Here is a 20,317-nt window from a genome sequence, read left to right as displayed (position 1 = left end):
GTGGGGAAAGAATAGACTCTTTGTCAAATGGTGCTGGGAAAATTGGACAGCCATATGCAAAAAAATAACACTGGACCCCTATCTTATACCACACACAAAAATAAACTCAAAGTGGATTAGAGAGTTGGGTGTAAGACCTGAAACTAAAACTCCTAGAAGAATACGTATATTTTAATGACACTTTTGTTTAATGGTTGATTGATCTACCAGGTTATATTTTATGATACTTCTGATTCCTAAGTTTCTCCATTAACTTTTATGAAAGTAGACTTGATTTGGGACTCCCCAAAATAACTGATTAATTTATAACATAAATTACTTTATTGGAATAAATAGTTTCACCATAAGTTGAACCCAATTCACAAATCACTGCATTAGAGTTTATGCTTCCCAAATTCCATTCTAAAAATTAGATGTACAATGAACACTCCCATGCAGATGCATCTGGACTGCCCTGACATACTGCCAAGGGAGAAAACAAGAAAAAGGCAGGAGATAATGTGACTATTAAATAGGATTCAACAAATCATGAATGAGTGGAGCAAAAGAGTATATGAGAAAGAATGGCATATAGCATAATAGACAGGCCCAAGCTCGAATGCTGCCTTTCACAATTGTCAACTGTAGAACCTTTGAAACCTCAGTGCCTACATCTGTAAAATGGTTTGAAATGTATTTTTTTCAATAGCTTAATCTCATTCAAATAAATGGCATAGAGCAGAGGGCTTTCCTTATCATTGCCATTCAATACATTTAATTTTTTAATTGTTTTCTTATTCAAGAAATATAATATAAAATTTACTTGAGTAATATGAAATTTAGCATTAGGCATTCTTATAAAAAATAAAAGGATATAATTGAAGATACACAGAGATTAACACTAGCCAAGATTTAAAATAGAAGAGTAACTTTTGTTTTGGTACCTAGTTGTTTCATAAGTGTTGTTGAAAAGGATTTTTCTTTAATCAAATGATTCTTGGGTGAATACTCAAAGCATTATAGAATGGCACGATGACTAGAACCCTGTGCTATCGCTCTCTTTGGTGAAATTACAGCCCTCCTGTGTAGAATGACACTTAAACTATAGCTTGATGACTATTGCTTTTTCACTTTCTCTGGGATAATCTTCTGAGAATTAAGCCTTAAGAGATTTCTTTGGAGAGGTACTCACAGGCTTCCTAAGTCCTCAGCTTATTTTTACCCAATTTTCTGGCCCCACATTGAGTCACTTGAGATTTTATCAAAGCTGTGAACCCTGACAAGTCATGCATAACGATTTGCGATCTCAGAGAATATTTGCTTGGTATTAAAATGGCTTATTAAATATTTCAAATTGGTCTTCAGAGACGTTCAAGAAAGTCCACTCTTTCTGCTTCTCATTGACATGTAACTTTATAAAATGTGTGCAATTTATAAAGCTGTAGTACAAAAAAAAAACTGAATCAAAAGAATGACACAGGGCAATCCGCAAAGGAAACAGGATTTCAGTTTTATTGTAGAAAAGATATCTTGAAAGCTTTTTTATGTACTTAAATCATTTTCAGATTTGTATAAGACATCAGCTGAGGGACGCTGATCCGTAGCATGAGAACAGTTAAAAGTGCACCATAGAAAATATTTACCAAAAAAAGATTACACACTAAGTAACTAATGAAACTTTGAAATGCAATGCTTCTATATTGTTTTTAGTGGAAACTGTTGTGAAAGTTAAGAAACATGTAGCACTTTTACGTTTGTGTTTTTTTTTTAAATGAAAACTAAATATGTAGGGAAGGGACTGTTGATTTAGTATCTCTTGACCAAATCCATATAATAATTTTCATAAAAAATGGAATTATTATTTTAATATTCTGGTGGAATAATGATCTTATAGTTATCACTTTATATATTTTCATTTGCAAATCTAGCACAGGAGAGGATAATAATTATTTCTTTTTTACTATGTATGCAATTAGGGCACAAAGCATGAATAAATGAATGGTCCAATATAGGACACTTTACATAGACATAGATATATAAATATTGATGATTTTTTTCATTAAACTTATAAAAATTCATTAAAATGACCAACATAACTCATTAATTTATTTAAAAGTGCCAACAGGCTATATTACAAATAGTGCCTAATGTTTTAAAAATCAAATACTATTGCCTTAGGTGGTTTGGCTCAGTGGATAGAGTCAGCCTGCAGATTGAAGGGTCCTGGGTTCAATTCTGTCCAAGGTCACATGCCTGGATTGTGGGCTCAGTCCCCAGTGTGGGGTGTTTAGAAGTCATCCAATCAATGATTCTTTCTCATCATTGATGTTTCTATCTATCATCTATCTATCTATCTATCTATCTATCTATCTATCTATCTATCATCTATCTATCTATCATCCATCCATCTCTCCCTCTCCCTTCCTCTCTGACATAAAAATAAATAAATAAATAAATAAAAATAAAAAAAATCATTATTTTTTGCTTACTTTAATTTTTCTCTTGTGAGATTAACTTCTAATTTCACCTCATTTATGGTGTATCTGGTATCAAATAGTACAGGAAATTATGCCTCATTTTTCCTTGACTTGTAACCTCAGACTCTTGCTCAGAATCTGTTAAAGGAACAACCGTGAATTCTGAGGATAAATGTCATTCTTCCCACTGCAATTGTCACACACAGTGTTAGTTTGCTAGGGCCGCTGTACCAAAGTACTACCAAGTGGGTGGCTAAAACAGCAGAAGTTTATCGTGTCATGTTCCTGAAGCTAGAAGTCTGAGGTCCAGGTGAGAGCAGGCCATGCTCCCTCCTAAATCACTGGGGAAGGGTATGTTCCAAGCCTCTCCTCTGGCTTCTAGTGGTTTGCTGGACATGCTTGACTTCCCTTGGCTTGTGGAAGTATCACCCCAAGCTCTGCCTCCATGTTCATATATACTTCACCGTGTGTGTGTGTGTGTGTGTGTGTGTGTGTGTTCGAATTTCCCATTTCTATAAGGATACCAGTCCTGTTGGATTAGGGGCCCACTCTATTCCAGAATGATCTCATCTAAACCAGTTACATCGACAGTGACCTTATTTCCAGGTCATTGTACTGGAATTTAAAACTCCAACATATAAAATTCCAGGGGAAATAGTCCAACTCATAGCACATACTTTAAGCATTCTTATTTTTTGATTACTTATATGTTTTAAATGAAAAAGAAAGCATTTTTTTTTCTAATTTAAATACTTCCCAAAGCACCAGTGGTTCTTATAATTTTCCCATCTGAACTTTAAATTAATTAGAGTGTAGGTAATTTTCGTTTGGCCTGAAACTTCCTTATTAATTCTCTTTGGTAAGAAATCCTTGAACACCTGAGTAAGAGATTTATTTTCCATCACTCTTGCTGCTGTCTCCTGGGGCAAGCTGACTTTGCCTTGCTCTGTGCTATGCATATACCTCTGCTCCCTTCAGCCAGCTATCCGTTACTCAAAGTGGCAGCCTGATACCTTCAGATGCCACCAAAGTACAGTGAGAGAGACAATTTGCTGTTCCTTGTTTCACACACAAATAGAACCGCCCGCTACCCATGTGGTCTGCAGCACAGAGATGTGTTAAGGACTGTAGTTTGTGACCCGAGTAGAGGGCTATCATATTTTCTTTTCTTCCCCTAAAACCCTTTCCTGCTGTTTACTTAACTCTTCTACTTTAACCATCACTTAGCCAATACCTCCAGTCTACCTTTCTTTCTTTTCTATCTCCTTTCCTACCTTGTTCTTTCTCGTCCATTTGTCACTGCATTCTGCTTCTCAGCTTTCACTTAACAAGGTTGGGTTTTATAGACACCTCAAGCCAAGCAGAGCACGCTTTCTCCTTCATGCGGTGATCCAGCCCATCGCCATCAATGAGGTGTGATCTTGTACTGTTTCTTTTTCTCAGCTTTCTCCAGGAATGGTTGCTTGGGGACTATTTTAAGATGTTAAAAACGATTTAGACTTAAATCACTATTGCAAAACCAGAGCAAGTTTCAAAAGCTTGGGATTGTGTAAGTGTGGCTTCTTAATGGCCATTATTTTACAACATTCTATCCTGTTTTCTCTTTTTTGAATCTTAGTCATATCTATAAGCCAGGTATTATTAGCATTTTTCCTATCAGGTCAAAGATTTTACTGGTAATATTTTATAATAGTTTTCCACTGTTATAGCCTGACCAGGGAAATTACTACAGATTTTAATTAGTTTCAGTGAGGTACCAATGAAAATGTCTCCTAAATCAACATTTCTCTGTAAATATCTACCTACTGGCATTCTCTAAACAAGTTGGAGAGATGAATATTGGAGCATGTGTCATTAATATTCTATAATAGTACTAATCATACTTAGTAGTGGGAGAGATAGTTTACATATGATTAGCTCTGGTAAGTACAATAAAGCCAGAACATGTAGTGCTAGAATCTGAAAATTCATGGTACACACAAATAAGGCTTTCTAAGAATGGACTAGTACTGAGGCAAAAGACTTATTTTACTTTTAATTTTGAGATCATAGATTCACATGCAGTCATGAGAAATGATATGGAGAGATTCCTTATGCCTATATCCTTTACACAGTTTTTTCCCAATGGTAACATATTGCTAAACTATAAAATTATATTATTAGTGGATGTCCTCTGTGTCCCCATGGCTGCCTGTAGAAGTGGGTGTCCTGGGTGCTGCTGGAATAAGAATTTCCGGAGGCCCCCACGGGAGGATGAGGTATTCTTGAAAGTTTTATTTCTGTGGAATTAAACCCCTCAGTTTCCAAGGTCCCATCTCTGGATTTTTTCACTGGGTATAATTCTCTGAAGATTCATTTCAGTTGTCACAAATATCAATAGTCTGTTTATTTTGATTGCTAAGTAGTTTTTGATAGTATGAATGTACCATAGTTTGTTTAATCATTGCCCCATTGAAGGCTATCTGGGTTGTGTTAATCTGAGAGCTACTATGAATGATGTAACTGAATATTTGTAAACAGGTTTTTATGTGAACATATATTTTTATTACTTTAATATGAATGCCCAAGAGTACAACTTGCTGGGTTATATGGTAAATGTATGTTCAGTTTTACAAGAATCTGCTAAACTTACATTTCCAGCAGTATAAGGGTGACCTAGTTTCTCAGCATTCTCACCAGCATTTGGTGTTTCAATTGTATTTTATTACCCATAATTAGAGATTTCTTTTAGAAATAACACAGTCAGTCCTCCTTTTCTGGGTATGCCTAATTACTAATTATATTTCTGCTTGGAATATCAATGTAACAATACTATTTAGCCCAGAATCATAGCGTATTACTAAAAGTCATACATTTTTGGTCTGCTAATAAGAATTTTCAATTGCACTTCTCATACTAATTCTTTTAAGTTCTCTAGGATCCCTTGTAGGCAAAGGACAAGCTTTGTTTAAAGTTCTGTTGGAATTTAGACTCATAATAGGTGTGTCATACCTACATATTTGAAGTAATTACTAAAATTAAAGACTGACAATTGTCAGTACTTCCATAGTCAAGTACCAAAATGAATGCAAAATTTTATAGAGGCTTACTTGGTTGTGGAAATATTTTTGTTTGATATAAAACCTGTGCTAATAGGTAGAATTTTCTAGTGTGGCAAATTAAATATCAAGTCTGCACTTGTAGATGACTCATCAAATACATGTTATAAATAAATGAGAGCTCTTAACCACTAATTCTACAGTGAAGTTGTATTGCCCTTAATAGATAGTTGTCATGTTACACTTAGATCAGTTTTATTTGGGAATAACTGGATATTAGATTGATTTGTCTAACCATTCAAATAATGTTTAAAAGGTGTAAACATAAATAAACTAGCATAATAGATCCAAAAAATTAGTATCACGATATATTTTAAAGCTTATAAATTACTTTAAAATGCATTTTAATCACCAAAAAGTTAGTGTGGTAGGAAAATTCTGATACCCATTGTGTTAAGATAATTATATTGGTACTGTGTAAAAGAGACTAAAAGAATGCTAACTGAACCATGGGAACCCGTTAGGAGTCTCATTAACTCTCCGTGTATGAAATAAAAAGATCATGAATGACGGAAATGATTTGAATGGGCTGTTTTGATGGTATTAATAATAATTTGTCAACTCAATCACCTTCCCAAACCATTCCACCCCTGGTTTTCTGAACAGTCACGTAGCAGGCAATATACACTCTCATCACAACTTTGACTTTGCCCCACAATTAACACCGATTTGACTTTTAAGCATCAATCCAACCCAAACCTAATTATATGAGTGTTATTAGCATAGAGAGTCATATCATATTCTATTTTGGACTCAGGCAAAGAAAGTAAGGAATAGGTTTGGCCTATAAATCCAAGAATTAAATTTAGTGGGACAAATCCATTATGGTTCTCTATAGATATCTCAATATAACTCCTTCTGTGTATAAGTTACTCACATGCTGAATGTCATAACATACTAAAATTTGTTTTCCTGAATGCACAGGTACCTCTGTTCTGCAGGTAACAGCTACCGATGCAGATGACCCTACCTATGGAAACAGTGCCCGGGTGGTTTACAGCATTCTCCAGGGACAGCCCTACTTCTCCGTAGATCCGAAAACAGGTTAGTGCATTTCTCTATAACTTGTGTGCAGGTGCATGTACAGGAAAGAAAACAGTGTTTTAATAATTGACCATTGAACAACATGAGTTGGAATTATGCTGGTTCACTTAGATGTGTGTGTTTTTTCCAATGATTACATACAGTACTATAAATGTATTTAATTTCTTACTTTCTTAATGACACTTTCTTGTCTCTAACATACTTCATATAAGAATACAGAATATAATACATATAACATACAAAATATGTGCCAATCAACTGTTTATATTATCAGTAAGACTTCCGGTCAACAGTAGGCTATTAGCAGTTAAGTTTTGAGGGAGTCAAGAGTTATCACATATGTTTATAGTGTTTGCAGGGGGGATCAGCACCTCTAACCCTTGCATTGATCAAGAGTCAGCTGTATTTCTGTGTACTCTTCTATATCTGACATTGTTATTGTAGCACACTTGAAAATGACCTCACTTTTATAAAACAATGTGATTGGATAATTAAAGATAAATTAACAGCTTTCTTCAGGACTTTGATCATCCAATATTCATACCTACACCAGTAAAAGCTCCTAATATTAGTTTATTCCTGAAACACTTAGTGAAATATTTTTCCTTAAAACAAACATGGGGCATTATGGGAAATGAGATTTTCAAGTTTATTGTATGCTTTATTTACATATTAGTTTTAATTCTTTGCAAAAGAAGGTAAATGACTTAGTTTTATTATTTTATATTTTATTTGAATTTGTCACACAAGTTGTTGTATATTACATTGGAGAATTGTATTGAACTGCCATTTTTTCCTAATGAGAAATAATTTTCAGCCCTTATATATTGTTTTAATTATGAGAAATTAACTGAGAATAAATCCAAATACATATCAACATTTTTTTTCAGGAAAACATGAATCTGCCCTTTTTCCTCTCTATTTTTCTGGCCAAAACAATCATATGCTATTATATCATTTGATGTGATGCCAAAATGGAAGTGAAGGATATTCAATAATGCATTATAGGGTTATGTTACAACAGCATACTCTAAAAACCACTGAAAGCTCTGGCCTCATTGACAATTTGTTAATAAAAACTTGGCTAAATATAAAACTCATTTTTTAATCTAGCCAGCTGTACAGTACCAATAAGTCTCAAATTTACTAATAATTTCAAAGATATACATAATCATGAGACATAGATGAAGTGAGGAGAGAGATCCAGGATGTTCCTAAGTCACATTTGATGCCTTCTGAGTAAGGTTAACAAGTGGGGTCTTCAAGCAAAGGGCACTATCACAGAACTAGTGTAGAGAGCCACCTTTGGTCCTAACTACCCCCTTATATTCATATACATAATAAACAAGATAATTTTTCTGGAACCTTGCTCCACAAGTCTGTAGACTCCAGGTTTGTTTACCATTATCTTAGACAATGAGGTACATCTAACTGAAGAGATATTATAGACAATAACACTTTCAATGATTAATACCATTAGATTGCTAAGAGTATTATCACCATCATATTTACAAAGAGATTCAACTAAGTTACTTGTTCTCTCGTCCTTGTTATGCTCCAACACAGAAGTGAAGAATAGATATCAGGCTTACTGTTTAGCTCCGTAATTCTCATAACTTATGAATAAAATAATGAAGAATATATGTGGATATGTTCATGTAAATGAAAAATATACACACATATATACACTGAGTGGCCAGATTATTATGACCACCCCATCAATACTTCTTTGGGCCACCTTTTGCCTTCAATACTGTGGCGATTCTTCTTGGCATTGACTCCACGAGATGTTGAAAGGTGATGTGAGGAATCTGACACCATGCCTGATGAATAGCACTGTCCAGTTCTGTGAGATTTGATGGTTGTGGAACCAGCTGCCTGATGGCTCTTTTAACTTCGTCCCACAAATGCTCTATTGGATTGTGAGATCTGGTGATTGTGGGGGCCACCTAAGCAAGGCAAAGTCTCCCTCATGTTCTTGAAACCACTCCTGCACAATACGAGTACCGTGGCATGGCACATTGTCTTGTTGGAAGAAGCCATCTCCATTGGAATATGCCATAAACATGATAGGATGAACTTAATCAGCAAAGATACTTAGGTATGTTGTGCTATTCAGACATTGTTCCACATGAATTAAAGGGCCCAAATCATGCCAGGAAAACATGCCCCAAAGCATAACACTGCCCCCACCAGCTTGAAGGGTTGTACTCATGCATATGGGGTGCATGCTGTTTCCACCAAATTCTCACTCTTACCATCTGCATGATGCAACTGGAAATGTGATTCATTGGACCACATGATTTTTTTCCAATGCTCAACTGTCCAATCCTTGTGTTCCTGTACGAGTTGGAGACATTTTATCTTGGTAACTGCAGACAGCAAAGGTGTTGGAACAGTCCTTCGGCTTCCGTATCCCATATGATGCAGTGTATGGCTAATTTGCCTACAAATGTCAGGTGGTCATAATAATCTGGCCACTCAGTGTATACATATATTATATGCATTTTAATTACAGAATAAATTATAATATGTAATTAAATTAAGTAAAAATAGAAATTAGGAGATTATAAAAATAAGTAATGCAATATTACCTAAAATGAGTGTGATATATAAGTTTTTAGTACCAAGATATTACTAAATATTTATAAATAAAATATTTATTTATCTGGCAATCAGAATTTTGGGACAAAAATATGTATACATATGAGTAAACATTTTTAATCTGATAGGGAGGTTTGGAATTAGTTGAATATATTTTTTATTAAAATATATTTACACTATAACACTGTAAATTTAAGGTGTTTGACATAGATTTGATTATTTCTATGTTGTAATAGGATTGCCATTGTAGTGATAGAAAATCTTAAGTCATCTCATTATTTGATATTATTGTTGCTCCTTTTGTTCTATTTTCCCAATAATCATGGTTGTTTTACATATGAAAAAGATATATTTCTCACTTTAAATATGCTTCACCCTAAAGGAAGGAAACAAGAAGACTGTGTTTCAATTACCTTGGTTAGTATTGCGCACACACACACACACACACACACTTACATGCAGGCACACACATGCATAAATATGCAAACACACACATGGACTTTAGCCCAGTGATTTTCAACCAGTGTGCCATCTGTAAAAATTTTTAAAACATGCAATACCTGACTATTTAGTAAGGGACACTGACCTCTTTTCCCTAAGATTGTCCAATAGAAAAATGACAACAGCCAACACAACAATAGCTGCCTAGTGTGAATGAATCAAAACTATACCTATTTTTTCTCAGATCAGGAAAAAATATATGTTTTGGTGTGCCACAGAATTTTAGTAATTAGTTTTTGTAGGCCAGGAGGTGAAAAGGGTAAAAAAATCACTGCTTTAGCCCATTAACCATCCTATACATAGCCAAATGTTTATTTTTTAAAAACGTTACAGTTACTTAAAATAATAATTAATGGTATAAATATCCTATATGTATTTTGAAAATTTTCTATGTGCTGTTTTAACTTGTTAGAAAGCAAATGCTAATTCTGTGTGTGTATGTGTGTCTAAATGTCTATCTGAATGTTTGCACATGTTGGGTGTGTGCGTGTATATGCTTTGGTTACAGCAGGATTCTGAGAACAAGATTTGTCTAGGGCTGTACTCTGCTGTAATTTGTGCATTAGTGCAGCAAATGTATCTGTAACACAATCTTTAAATAAATATTGCAGTCGGTTATACATATTTGTAGGTTAATTAAGTACTTCATTAAACAAAAATATTATTTATAACTTAAAATAGGCTCTGCTCACATACTGCTCTATGAAATTATTTTGGCTCTTAAATTTTTTTTGCTCTTTTCTTTAAGCAAAATAATTCATTGTGTGAAATGTATGCCCACATGTTGATGTTTTAATTTCAATATTATAGTAGCTGAAGCATCATGGGAAACTATGGATATATGTACTACTATAAAGATTCTTTAAATGTGCAATGTCTTAGTTGTCTGTGGTGATAGGTATTATAACATAGAATGCTCATTATTGTCTATAAAGCTAAGAATTTTTTGGTAATTTAAACTTAAAAAGATCTATTACCATGTCATTATACACCCTCAGAAGTAATGAATTTAGTGGAAGTTGTGCTTAAAATGTCTGGAATAAAGTACAAATAAACATACTAAAAACTTAATCAGCTGCTATGGAAGGGATGTTATATAAGAAATGTTGGCATAGTAGTTACTTATAAATGTACATTTTAATAGTAACACTTGCATTCTATCCTCTTATTGGGCATGATTATATTTCAACACGTTTCCAATTACTTTCAATGAATACCAAATATCATAAAGCAGAACTTTTGTGCTCATATAGTGCTGTGAGCGCTTATGGTTAAGATCAGGACTTTGGGTTATATTATTTTATTATATTAAAAGGGACATTTTGGTACTCACAATGACTTTCTAATGCTGAGCTGCCTTTGAGGCCTTGTTTCCTATTTTATAACAATCTAAGAATCACTGCATCCATACATTTGAATTATTGGACCCTTGAGTGTGACCATTAATAAGTCCTGGAATGTTTGACACTGAAATCCCATTAATCAATATGAAACAAATCTTGTGAATAATTTATTGTTTTGAATAATCTTTGTCCAGGTAACTCTTTTATGCCATTTGCTTTGTGTATAACAATGAAAGTAATGATATCTTACATTACCATTTTTAAGGTGCAGAAGACAATGAAAGGATAAATTATAGCAGATGACAATGGAATATAAAAGACATACATCATTGCTGCCCAGATTTAAGTAAAATCATGTTAATGTAAAATTGATGAGGTTAATTTTGTTTGAATATATTGATTTTAATTCAGCTAGAAAACACATCAGAGTTATCAATGAAAGAAACCATTTTCATGTTTATGAACAGTGCTAACCCTAAACAAGGCATTTTGAGGAAGGCAGCCGAGTGCAGAAGTCATATGTATGAACAGGTTAGGGAACCAAAGTCAAGAGAAATCTGGGCTGATAGTTGTTTATTATTACAACTCAAATCTTAGTCCTACTCCAGTTAATATAGTGGTAACTTCATTAAATATGAATTAATATGTTCAAAGTTCCTATGCCTCTTTATAAACTATGCAATTTCTCTTAGGTAGCAACAGCAGAAGCTGAATGATTGAAGTGCTACAAAAAGGAAGTACTTTTCCTGTCTTAGGACAAAGACAAAAACAGAAATGTACTCTGTCTTTCCAGGGTCTTAGAAACAAAATGGGATATTCACAAGGAGCAGTTGTGCAGTTTTTATTTATTATTTTTAAAAATTATATTTTTATTGATTTCAGGGAGGGAGGGAAGGAGAGATAAATATCAATGATGAGAGAGAATCATTGATTGGCTGCCTCCTGTATGCGCCCCCCCCCCCCCACCTCAGGGATCAAGCCCGCAACCTGGGCATGTGCCCTAACCTGGAATCCAATGGTGACCTCCTGATTCATAGGTCTCTGCTCAAGCTCAACCACTGAGCTATGCCTGCTGAGAGGTTGTGCAGTTTTAAATTGAGAATGCAAGTCTGTTTAGGGTCATGTCATTTATAGCCATCTGATGATTCTCTACACTAGCTGTTTTGTGTCAACAGTTTATGAATAACTCTGTGATTTTAGTTAGTGCAGAGATGTCAAGTCTGTGCTTATGTTACACAGGTTAAATCTTCCTGATGGTCCATTCTGGAAACCTAAATTCGGGATAAAAACCTAATGTCAGGGAAAACAGAAGAATATACTGGTTTACAAAATTCTAGTTAAGCTTTATTTACAATTTTTACAATCTGACAATGGTGAAGATCAGATATTTCGACCATAATATGAAACAATAAGTGAGGCCCTAGCGGGTTTAGTTCAGTGGATAGAGCGTCAGCCTGCGGACTCAAGGGTCCCAGGCTCAATTCCAGTCAAGGGCATGTACCTTGGTTGTGGTTATATACACAGTAGGGGGTGTGCAGGAGGCAGCTGATCGATATTTCTCTCTCATCAATGTTTCTAACTCTCTATCCCTCTCCCTTCCTCTCTGTAAAAAAATCAAGAAAATATATTAAAAAATAATCATAGTTATTTTTAGCCACACACTTGTCTTCTTCCATCACCATTTATCTCCTCTTTACCCTCTCCTACTTCTCCTTACCCCCCCCCCTTTCCCTCAGGCAATCACCATACCATTGTCTGTCTATTAGGTTTTTCTTATTTTTGTTTTTTTATTATACCTTTACCTTTTTTTAAAAAAAATATATTTTTATTGATTTCATAGAGGAAGGAGAGGGAGAAAAAGAGAGAGAAACATCAATGATGAGAGAGAATCATTGATTGGATGCTTCCTGCACACTCCTCATTGGGGATCAAGCCCACAACCAGGGCATGTGCCCTCACTAGGTATCAAATCATGACCTCCTGGTTCTTCTTAGGTTGATGCTCAACCATTGAGCTATGCCAGCCAGGGCCCTTTACCTTTTCTACCCAGCCCCTTCCCTCTGACAGCTGTCAGTCTGTGCTCTGTATCTGAGCCTGTTTTTATCTTGTTAGTAAATTTTGTTCATTAGATTCTATATCTGAGTGAAATCATATGGTATGTGTATTTCTCTGACTGGCTAATTTCACTTAGCGTAATACTCTCCAGATCCATCCATGCTGTTGCAAAAGGTAAGATTTCCTTCTTGTTTACAGTTGAGTAATATGAAAACCTACCTGAAAATAGTTTTCTTTCCCCCAAAGCAATGCTTCATATTTATTAATAGCTAAGAAGTTAAGAGCATAGAATAACACTGATAGGAAAAATTGATTCGTTTGAAATATGGTGTCAGAGGAGGGCTCTATAGATACCCTGAACCACCAGAAAATGTGGATCCTAGAGCAGATTAAGCCTGAAACATTCCTGGAGGCCAAAATGAGAAAACTGAAACTGTTTACTTCTGTCACATCATATAAAGGCAGGGGGTCTGGGAAAATAGAAGGCGGGAGGAACCAAAGAAGGCCACGTAAGAGATGAAATGACTCCAAAAAGAAGCCGTAGGCATGAGTCTACTGGAGCTGAGCAGGGCTGCTGAGGATAGGACATCGTGGGCATCACTCATTCAAAGGGTTGCAAGGAGTAGGCGCTGACTCAATGGCACAAAACGCACACAAGAAGTTAATATATTTAAAGTAGGGTCCACAAGATCTGCAGAAGGTAGAATATTCCACAGTAGAATATGGTTTGTCAATTTTTCTTTTTCATAGCCCATCCCCAGTTGATATAATAACAATAATAATAAGTGCAGGCACAAATAATTATAGATACATTTTCATTCACTCAACTGCATAGGAAACAAAAATAGTTAATTGTTAAACTCGTTGCTAAAACATTTGCTTCCCCGATGGAAAAGTGGAATGCATTAATTCAAAACTATGTCATATTATTAATTTACTTTAAAAATCGTCATATGTTATCTATTTTAGAAAGAATCTAAATAGTTCCTGAACTGCAGTCATGTGTATGGGATTTAATAACTTAATGGAAAAGTCTTTTATATATTTCATTTAAGAAATTAAGATTCAATGAAATATAGTAGACACTAGTGGTTGTCCATTCAATATCAATTTCTCATTTTGCTCATCCGATTAGAACTCTTATTTTGTTCATTATAGTAACAGACTCACTTGAAAAGCTAGATTTCAAGCCTCCCTGTAGCTACTGTGGTGTAGTTCGGCCAGTGAGATATAAAGGATCCGGTTGGGTTATTTTTACACGCAGACACATAAAGTGCTGATACCTGGATCTTTGTGAAATGCGCTTTCCAGACCAATAAATCAACTTCAAAGTACAATGCACTGCCCAGGCAGGTGTGGCACAGAATCCCTGAGACCACTTTTATTCCTCTCAACCCCAAAGCCACCTTCTAGAGAGAGCATACAGCTGTCTGTGTATGAGTAGCCACTTCATACTTCTAGTGCCAGCACTAAACCAGAAAAGGAGATTGTTTACAATAACTTAAATCAGATATCAACAGTTATGTTAATTGTTGATATTTGGAGGATGAGAGAATGGAACCAAAGGCATTTTATTCTGATACTCCATTGAGAATGCATTTCTAAAAAAAAAATAAAAAATTACTTTGCTGCTACTTGCTGCCAAAGTAGCAGCAATGTCCTTTATAGGCACTATAGATATCAGATAACTCTCTGAATTGGTAGCAAGGAAATCATCACGTCATATTGACATGAATAGAATTAATAATATCTATTGGACTTAACTGCTATGGGTATAGTTCTAATGGAACAAAATTATAGATTAGTGTTCTATATAAGTCAGTTAAACTATTTGTTGCTGTCTTAGAGGGATCCATGCAATTGAATTAACTTGAATTTGGCACTTAATGAATTTTATGGCATGTAAATTAAATATAAATAAACTGTTAAGCAAACAAATAGATGAACCAAATTGAATATGTTTTTAAATAAATATTAACTTCTTGCAACAAAATTGACCAGCTATTATTTGGAAGGAAACAATTAATCTCGTGGTCTATAAAATAGGAGTTACAGGACATGGTAGAAATCAATGTTGGTTAATTGTAATGAGTTTTATACTATTTCTTCCTGGGGAAATATAGACTTAGCTTTTTCTTTTGTAACTTTAGTCCATGTATCCTACACCTAAACAGTTGCTGTTGAGGAAATTTCCAGGAATTGATATATTGGTGTCTCTAATCTTTAGCTAATAGTCTGATAAATATATTAGGTGAATGATGATTGTCAGATATTGAAGAGCTGTATAACATGAAAGATTACAAATTTAAACCGGACTAAGGATCATCTATGGAGTGTAACCACTAAGCAATTCAAATGTTCCCCCTGTCCTTTAATTTTTTTCTGAGAGGCTATTGTTTCTCTGGTCCAAGGACAGATGTATTTCAATCCCATTGACAGCCTTTGATTTTTCCCTAATCAAATAGCTTAGATATTTAAACTGAATCTCGATTGCCTTAGGATAATATTCATTAGTATTATCTATCTACCCATCTAATCTTCCACCAACTTCTGTATTTCAGCCAAGCATGACTTGGGCATTATTTTTCTACTTAGGCTGTTACTCTACTCTGGCATGTCCATCCCAGGCCAACTTCTACACATATGGATGGTTCCCAGCACTCTTTAGTCAGAACTAATCCCTCTGATCTTTGAGCTCATTTTTTGTATACCTCACAACACATAACAAGTACTTCTTTCGCTCACATGAGACTCCTTTAGGGCATAACATGACCATATTTCCGTTGTGCTCTGTACCAGGTCCTGTACAGTGCCTTACACATGAAGTCATGTTCCTAATTATCTTTACTAAAGGGATATATTATCAAAATGTATAACATTGATTTTGTAAAAGTTCAATATAAATAAATGGCTTATGTTAATTGCAGATTTTAATATTGATTGTAATTAGTATTATTTTTTACTACGCTGCATAACAAGCCTCATGTTTTGTCTTTTATAAACATTTAAAAAATCTTTCTATTTCTGTCAATCATGTAATCTAACTTAGGATCTTTCTCAAATGATTGCCATAACATTAGTATATAACTGCTGTTAGAATACTAAGTATTTGGGATATCATAATTAAAAAAAATTGTTAGTGAGTTTTAAGGTCACAAACTTTTCCTGAGGAACAAGACATGTCTAGAACACGAAACTTTTGAGACCTTCCATTATTCATTTCTGTGTCTTTCAAAATGACTAATATGACATGTAGAAGACAACACTAGTCATTTATAGGGATAAAATATGATTTGTGGAGAGTTGTTTTCAAATAATACCTGATCCTAATATTAAATCTCTTTTTGTTATTACCATAATTGTTTCATTTTTCAAAAAAAAATTCTTTCTCATATTAAATTTATTTTTTTTTTTGCATTTTATTTTTTTATTTTATTTTTTTATTTTTTAATTTTTTTTGTTTTTTTTTATTTTTATTTTTAGTATTTTTTTTTATTGCTTAAAGTATTACAAAGGGTATTACATATGTGTCCATTTTATCCCCCCACCCTAGACAGTCCCCCAGCCTCCCCTATCCCCCAGTGTCTTATGTCCATTGGTTATGCTTATATGCATGCATACAAGTCCTTTAGTTGATCTCTTACCCCCCTACCTCCTGCCCCCCAACCCTCCCCGGCCTTCCCGCTGCAGTTTGACAATCTGTTTGAGGCAGCTCTGCCTCTGTATCTATTATTGTTCAAAAGTTTATAATGGTCTCTATTATCCATGAATGAGTGAGATCATGTGGTATGTTTCCTTCATTGACTGGCTTATTTCACTTAGCATAATGCTCTCCAGTTCCATCCATGACGTTGCAAATGGTAAGAGTCCCTTCCTTTTTAGAGCAGCATAGTATTCCATCGTGTAGATGTACCACAGTTTTCTAATCCATTCATCTACTGATGGACACTTAGGCTGTTTCCAGATCTTAGCTATGGTGAATTGTGCTGCTATGAACATAGGGGTGCATATATCCTTTCTGATTGGTGTTTCTGGTTTCTTGGGATATATTCCTAGAAGTGGGATCACAGGGTCAAATGGGAGTTCCATTTTCAGTTTTTTAAGGAAACTCCATACTGTCTTCCATAGTGGCTGCACCAGTCTGCATTCCCACCAGCAGTGCACAAGTGTTCCTTTTTCTCCACATCCTCTCCAGCACTTGACGTTTGTTGATTTGTTGATGATAGCCAGTCTGACAGGTGTGAGATGGTACCTCATTGTTGTTTTGATTTGCATCTCTCGGATGATTAGTGACTTTGAGCATGTTTTCATATGTCTCTTGGCTTTCTGAATGTCCTCTTTTGAAAGGTGTCTATTTAGGTCCTTTGCCCATTTTTTGATTGGATTGTGTATCTTCCTTTTGTTAAGTTGTATGAGTTCCCTATAGATTTTGGAGATTAGGCCCTTATCTGATATGACATTGGCAAATATGTTTTCCCACACAGTGGGTTTTCTCGTTGTTTTGTTGATGGTTTCTTTTGCTGTGCAGAAGCTTTTTATTTTGATGTAGTCCCATTTGTTCATTTTCTCTATAGTTTCAAGTGCCCTAGGAGCTGTATCAGTGAAGAAATTGCTTCGGCATATGTCTGAGATTTTGTTGCCTTTGGATTCTTCTAGAATTTTTATCTCATATTAAATTTAGACATGTTGAATATCTGAACCAGAAAAGAATAAAGAAATATAAAATAAAAAAATATTTGTTTAATCGTTTTATCTCTCATATATTTTTTTTCTTTTTTCTTGGTCTAAAGTGCCTGCCTCTCCCAACTTTTGGGATAAGTCTTCCCTTTAAAATCCAAATACCAGTAAATGGCTCATGTTCCCATCCCATCAAGTATGGAAAGAAAATGCCCTCCTCACCCCCCCTCCAATATTTTGCAGGTTCCTAATGTGGAAGAAAGTGGGGAAGCAGCTTCTCCTCTACTTGCCAGGTCCTACCTCCCAGTTGTAGGTCTCAGGGCTACTGTCCTCTCTCTGATTCTGCTGAACAACAGAGTGTCTCTTCATGCCCCTAAACGCTGCTAACACAGGGTTCTGGGGGAACCAGAATATTCTGAAGGTTGAGGAATTGTAGTGGAGACTTATGATACACGCGAAAGGAATCAACTTGAAACTGAAAATTAAATATTTCAAATGTTTCATCAATCTGTGTGATAGGAGAGTTAAAGTGCCATTTTATTTCAAAGGGGTCTGCTCTCCTCACTCTCTGGGGAACGTTTTCTTGTTTCTATCTTTCTAACATCTTCCAGAATGTTCCATAGAACCCCTATTGTTATCATGCAGAGAAACATGGGCCTTCTTTTGTGTCCCGTTGGCTCACCTGGCGCGTGGAAGGGAAGGAGTGTCAACTTTCCCAGGCGACATGGAGCTACTGAGTCCTTCCTTCACAGAAATGCCTGGCAGCCTTTTAACCCACATACATTTCCCACTTTGCTAAGTAAATATTTCCCCAAATATGCACAGCTTAAACATTTTAATATTCTACTGTATTTCTCATCCTTTCCTCTAGTTCTACAACTAGTTACCATTTTCGTTTATAATAATCTGCTCACCACAATCACTTGTTTTCTTTGCATTTCTTGACTCTTGCTTATTTTTCTTACCTTCTGCTTTTTAAAATTAAATGTGTGGGTTTTTTAAAAAATATGTTTGGATTGATTTAAGAGAGGGAGAGAAAGAGAGATAGAAACGTTACTGATGAGAGAGAATCATTGATTGGCTTCCTCCTGCTCACCCCCTTCTGGGGATTGAGTCCACCACCTGGATTTGTGCCCTGACCTGACCAGGAATCAAACTGTGACCTCCTGTTTCATAGGTCGATGATCAACCACTGAGAAACACCAGCCAGGCTTGTCTTCTGTTTCTCCTTTTTATTTCTCTTGCTTTTCTCCACTTTCGTCATTCAAATTTCTTACGCTTTGCTTAAAAAATAAATACAAAAACAAAACTTCCTGAGTTTTCCTGTGAATTGGAGGATGACTAAAAAGTTTCACGAATGAGACTTGTAAAGAAACTGTTATGATAGCAACAGGCCCGTGGGCTATTTTTGTGAGAAAAAATAAAAGCCCTCCCTATGGGGAAAGTTCAGGTGTATGCAGCCGTGCACAAGCCCGGGAGTGCACCAGAATGTACTGACAGGCAGGCTTTGCCACTGGCACATCTGTGCTTGCAAAAGACCCACAGGAGACTGTCATTTTCAGTTTGTGAAGCATTCATCCGTAGCAGGAGTAATTTCAGTATTAAGAGACAAGGGCTTTATGGTCCCAGTCCTTTCCCTGTGCAGAATTTGTGTATGAAAACCTCAGAAAATTAAAGTACATGCAAATATGTCGTATAAACCACTTTGAAAAGCTTATTTATAATTAAAGTATAAATTATATTTGTATTATTTGTATTTCATTACATGCATATATAGATTAGCTTCCTATACAGTTATGACCCATAATTGACATTTGTTCCATATTCTTAAAACATATAGCAATGCATTCATTATGTAAATAAATATTTATGATGCCTTGTATGTGGTATTTCCTGTTAGCTGAGCATTTATGGTTATACTGATAGCTTCATTACACTCAAAATGCTCAGCTCCCTCTATCATCACTTGAAAACAAGTAAAGCAATAGCATTATGCTTTTCAAATGCTTCATTGTTGCTCACATACCCTCACCCTCTAAGCACTGGTGAGCTGCTCTCTCCAGGTGACTGCTTGATAGACTACACGATGTAGCTGATTGATGGGGTGGCAAATCCATAGGAAGAGTCTTTTGTTTAAAGCACTTGATGGTTATATGTAAATACAGTCAATAATATTAATACCCTGGGCTCTCTGACTCTTTAATTCCAGTAACTACCATCATAGATTTTTTTTTCTATATTTCTACGGCATTAGAACACATTGGGCTATAAAAAAAAATCAATGTGGCAAAATTAAAAAGTGAAAATAATGTTCTTAGAAAAAATAAATGGAAAGACGTTTTTTCAGAGGACATCCATATTTTCAACGTGTAAGTCTGCATCAATTATTCACCAAGGTAATCTCAGCATCAAGACTGTGACCTATTCTGCAATATAGGCTAGAGTGTCTGGTTCCCAAATGAGTACTGCTCTTGGCAGAACTGATGAAATAGTCCCTCAGTTAGAAAAAAAAATAGGGACAGGCGTATATGAACAGGCA

General features: G+C 35.2%; 1 protein-coding gene across 2 annotated transcripts in view; it reads left to right on the top strand.

The window, feature by feature from the left end:
- The window catches only part of CDH18 (cadherin 18), a 517,801-nt gene that overhangs the window by 348,776 nt on the left and 148,708 nt on the right, over positions 1 to 20,317 (top strand). For both annotated transcript variants that reach the window (XM_081089750.1, XM_081089751.1), the window contains exon 4: positions 6,479 to 6,598. In XM_081089750.1, coding sequence (XP_080945876.1) covers positions 6,479 to 6,598 — 120 coding nt within the window. The remainder of the gene's footprint in view (positions 1 to 6,478; positions 6,599 to 20,317) is intronic.

Source organism: Myotis nattereri (genome assembly GCF_964212035.1).
Source record: "Myotis nattereri genome assembly, chromosome: 4".
In the NCBI taxonomy this organism is placed as follows: Eukaryota; Metazoa; Chordata; class Mammalia; order Chiroptera; family Vespertilionidae; genus Myotis; species Myotis nattereri.
The sequence above is the reverse complement of the archived record's forward strand: the minus strand, read 5'-3'. Positions and strand labels throughout refer to the sequence as shown.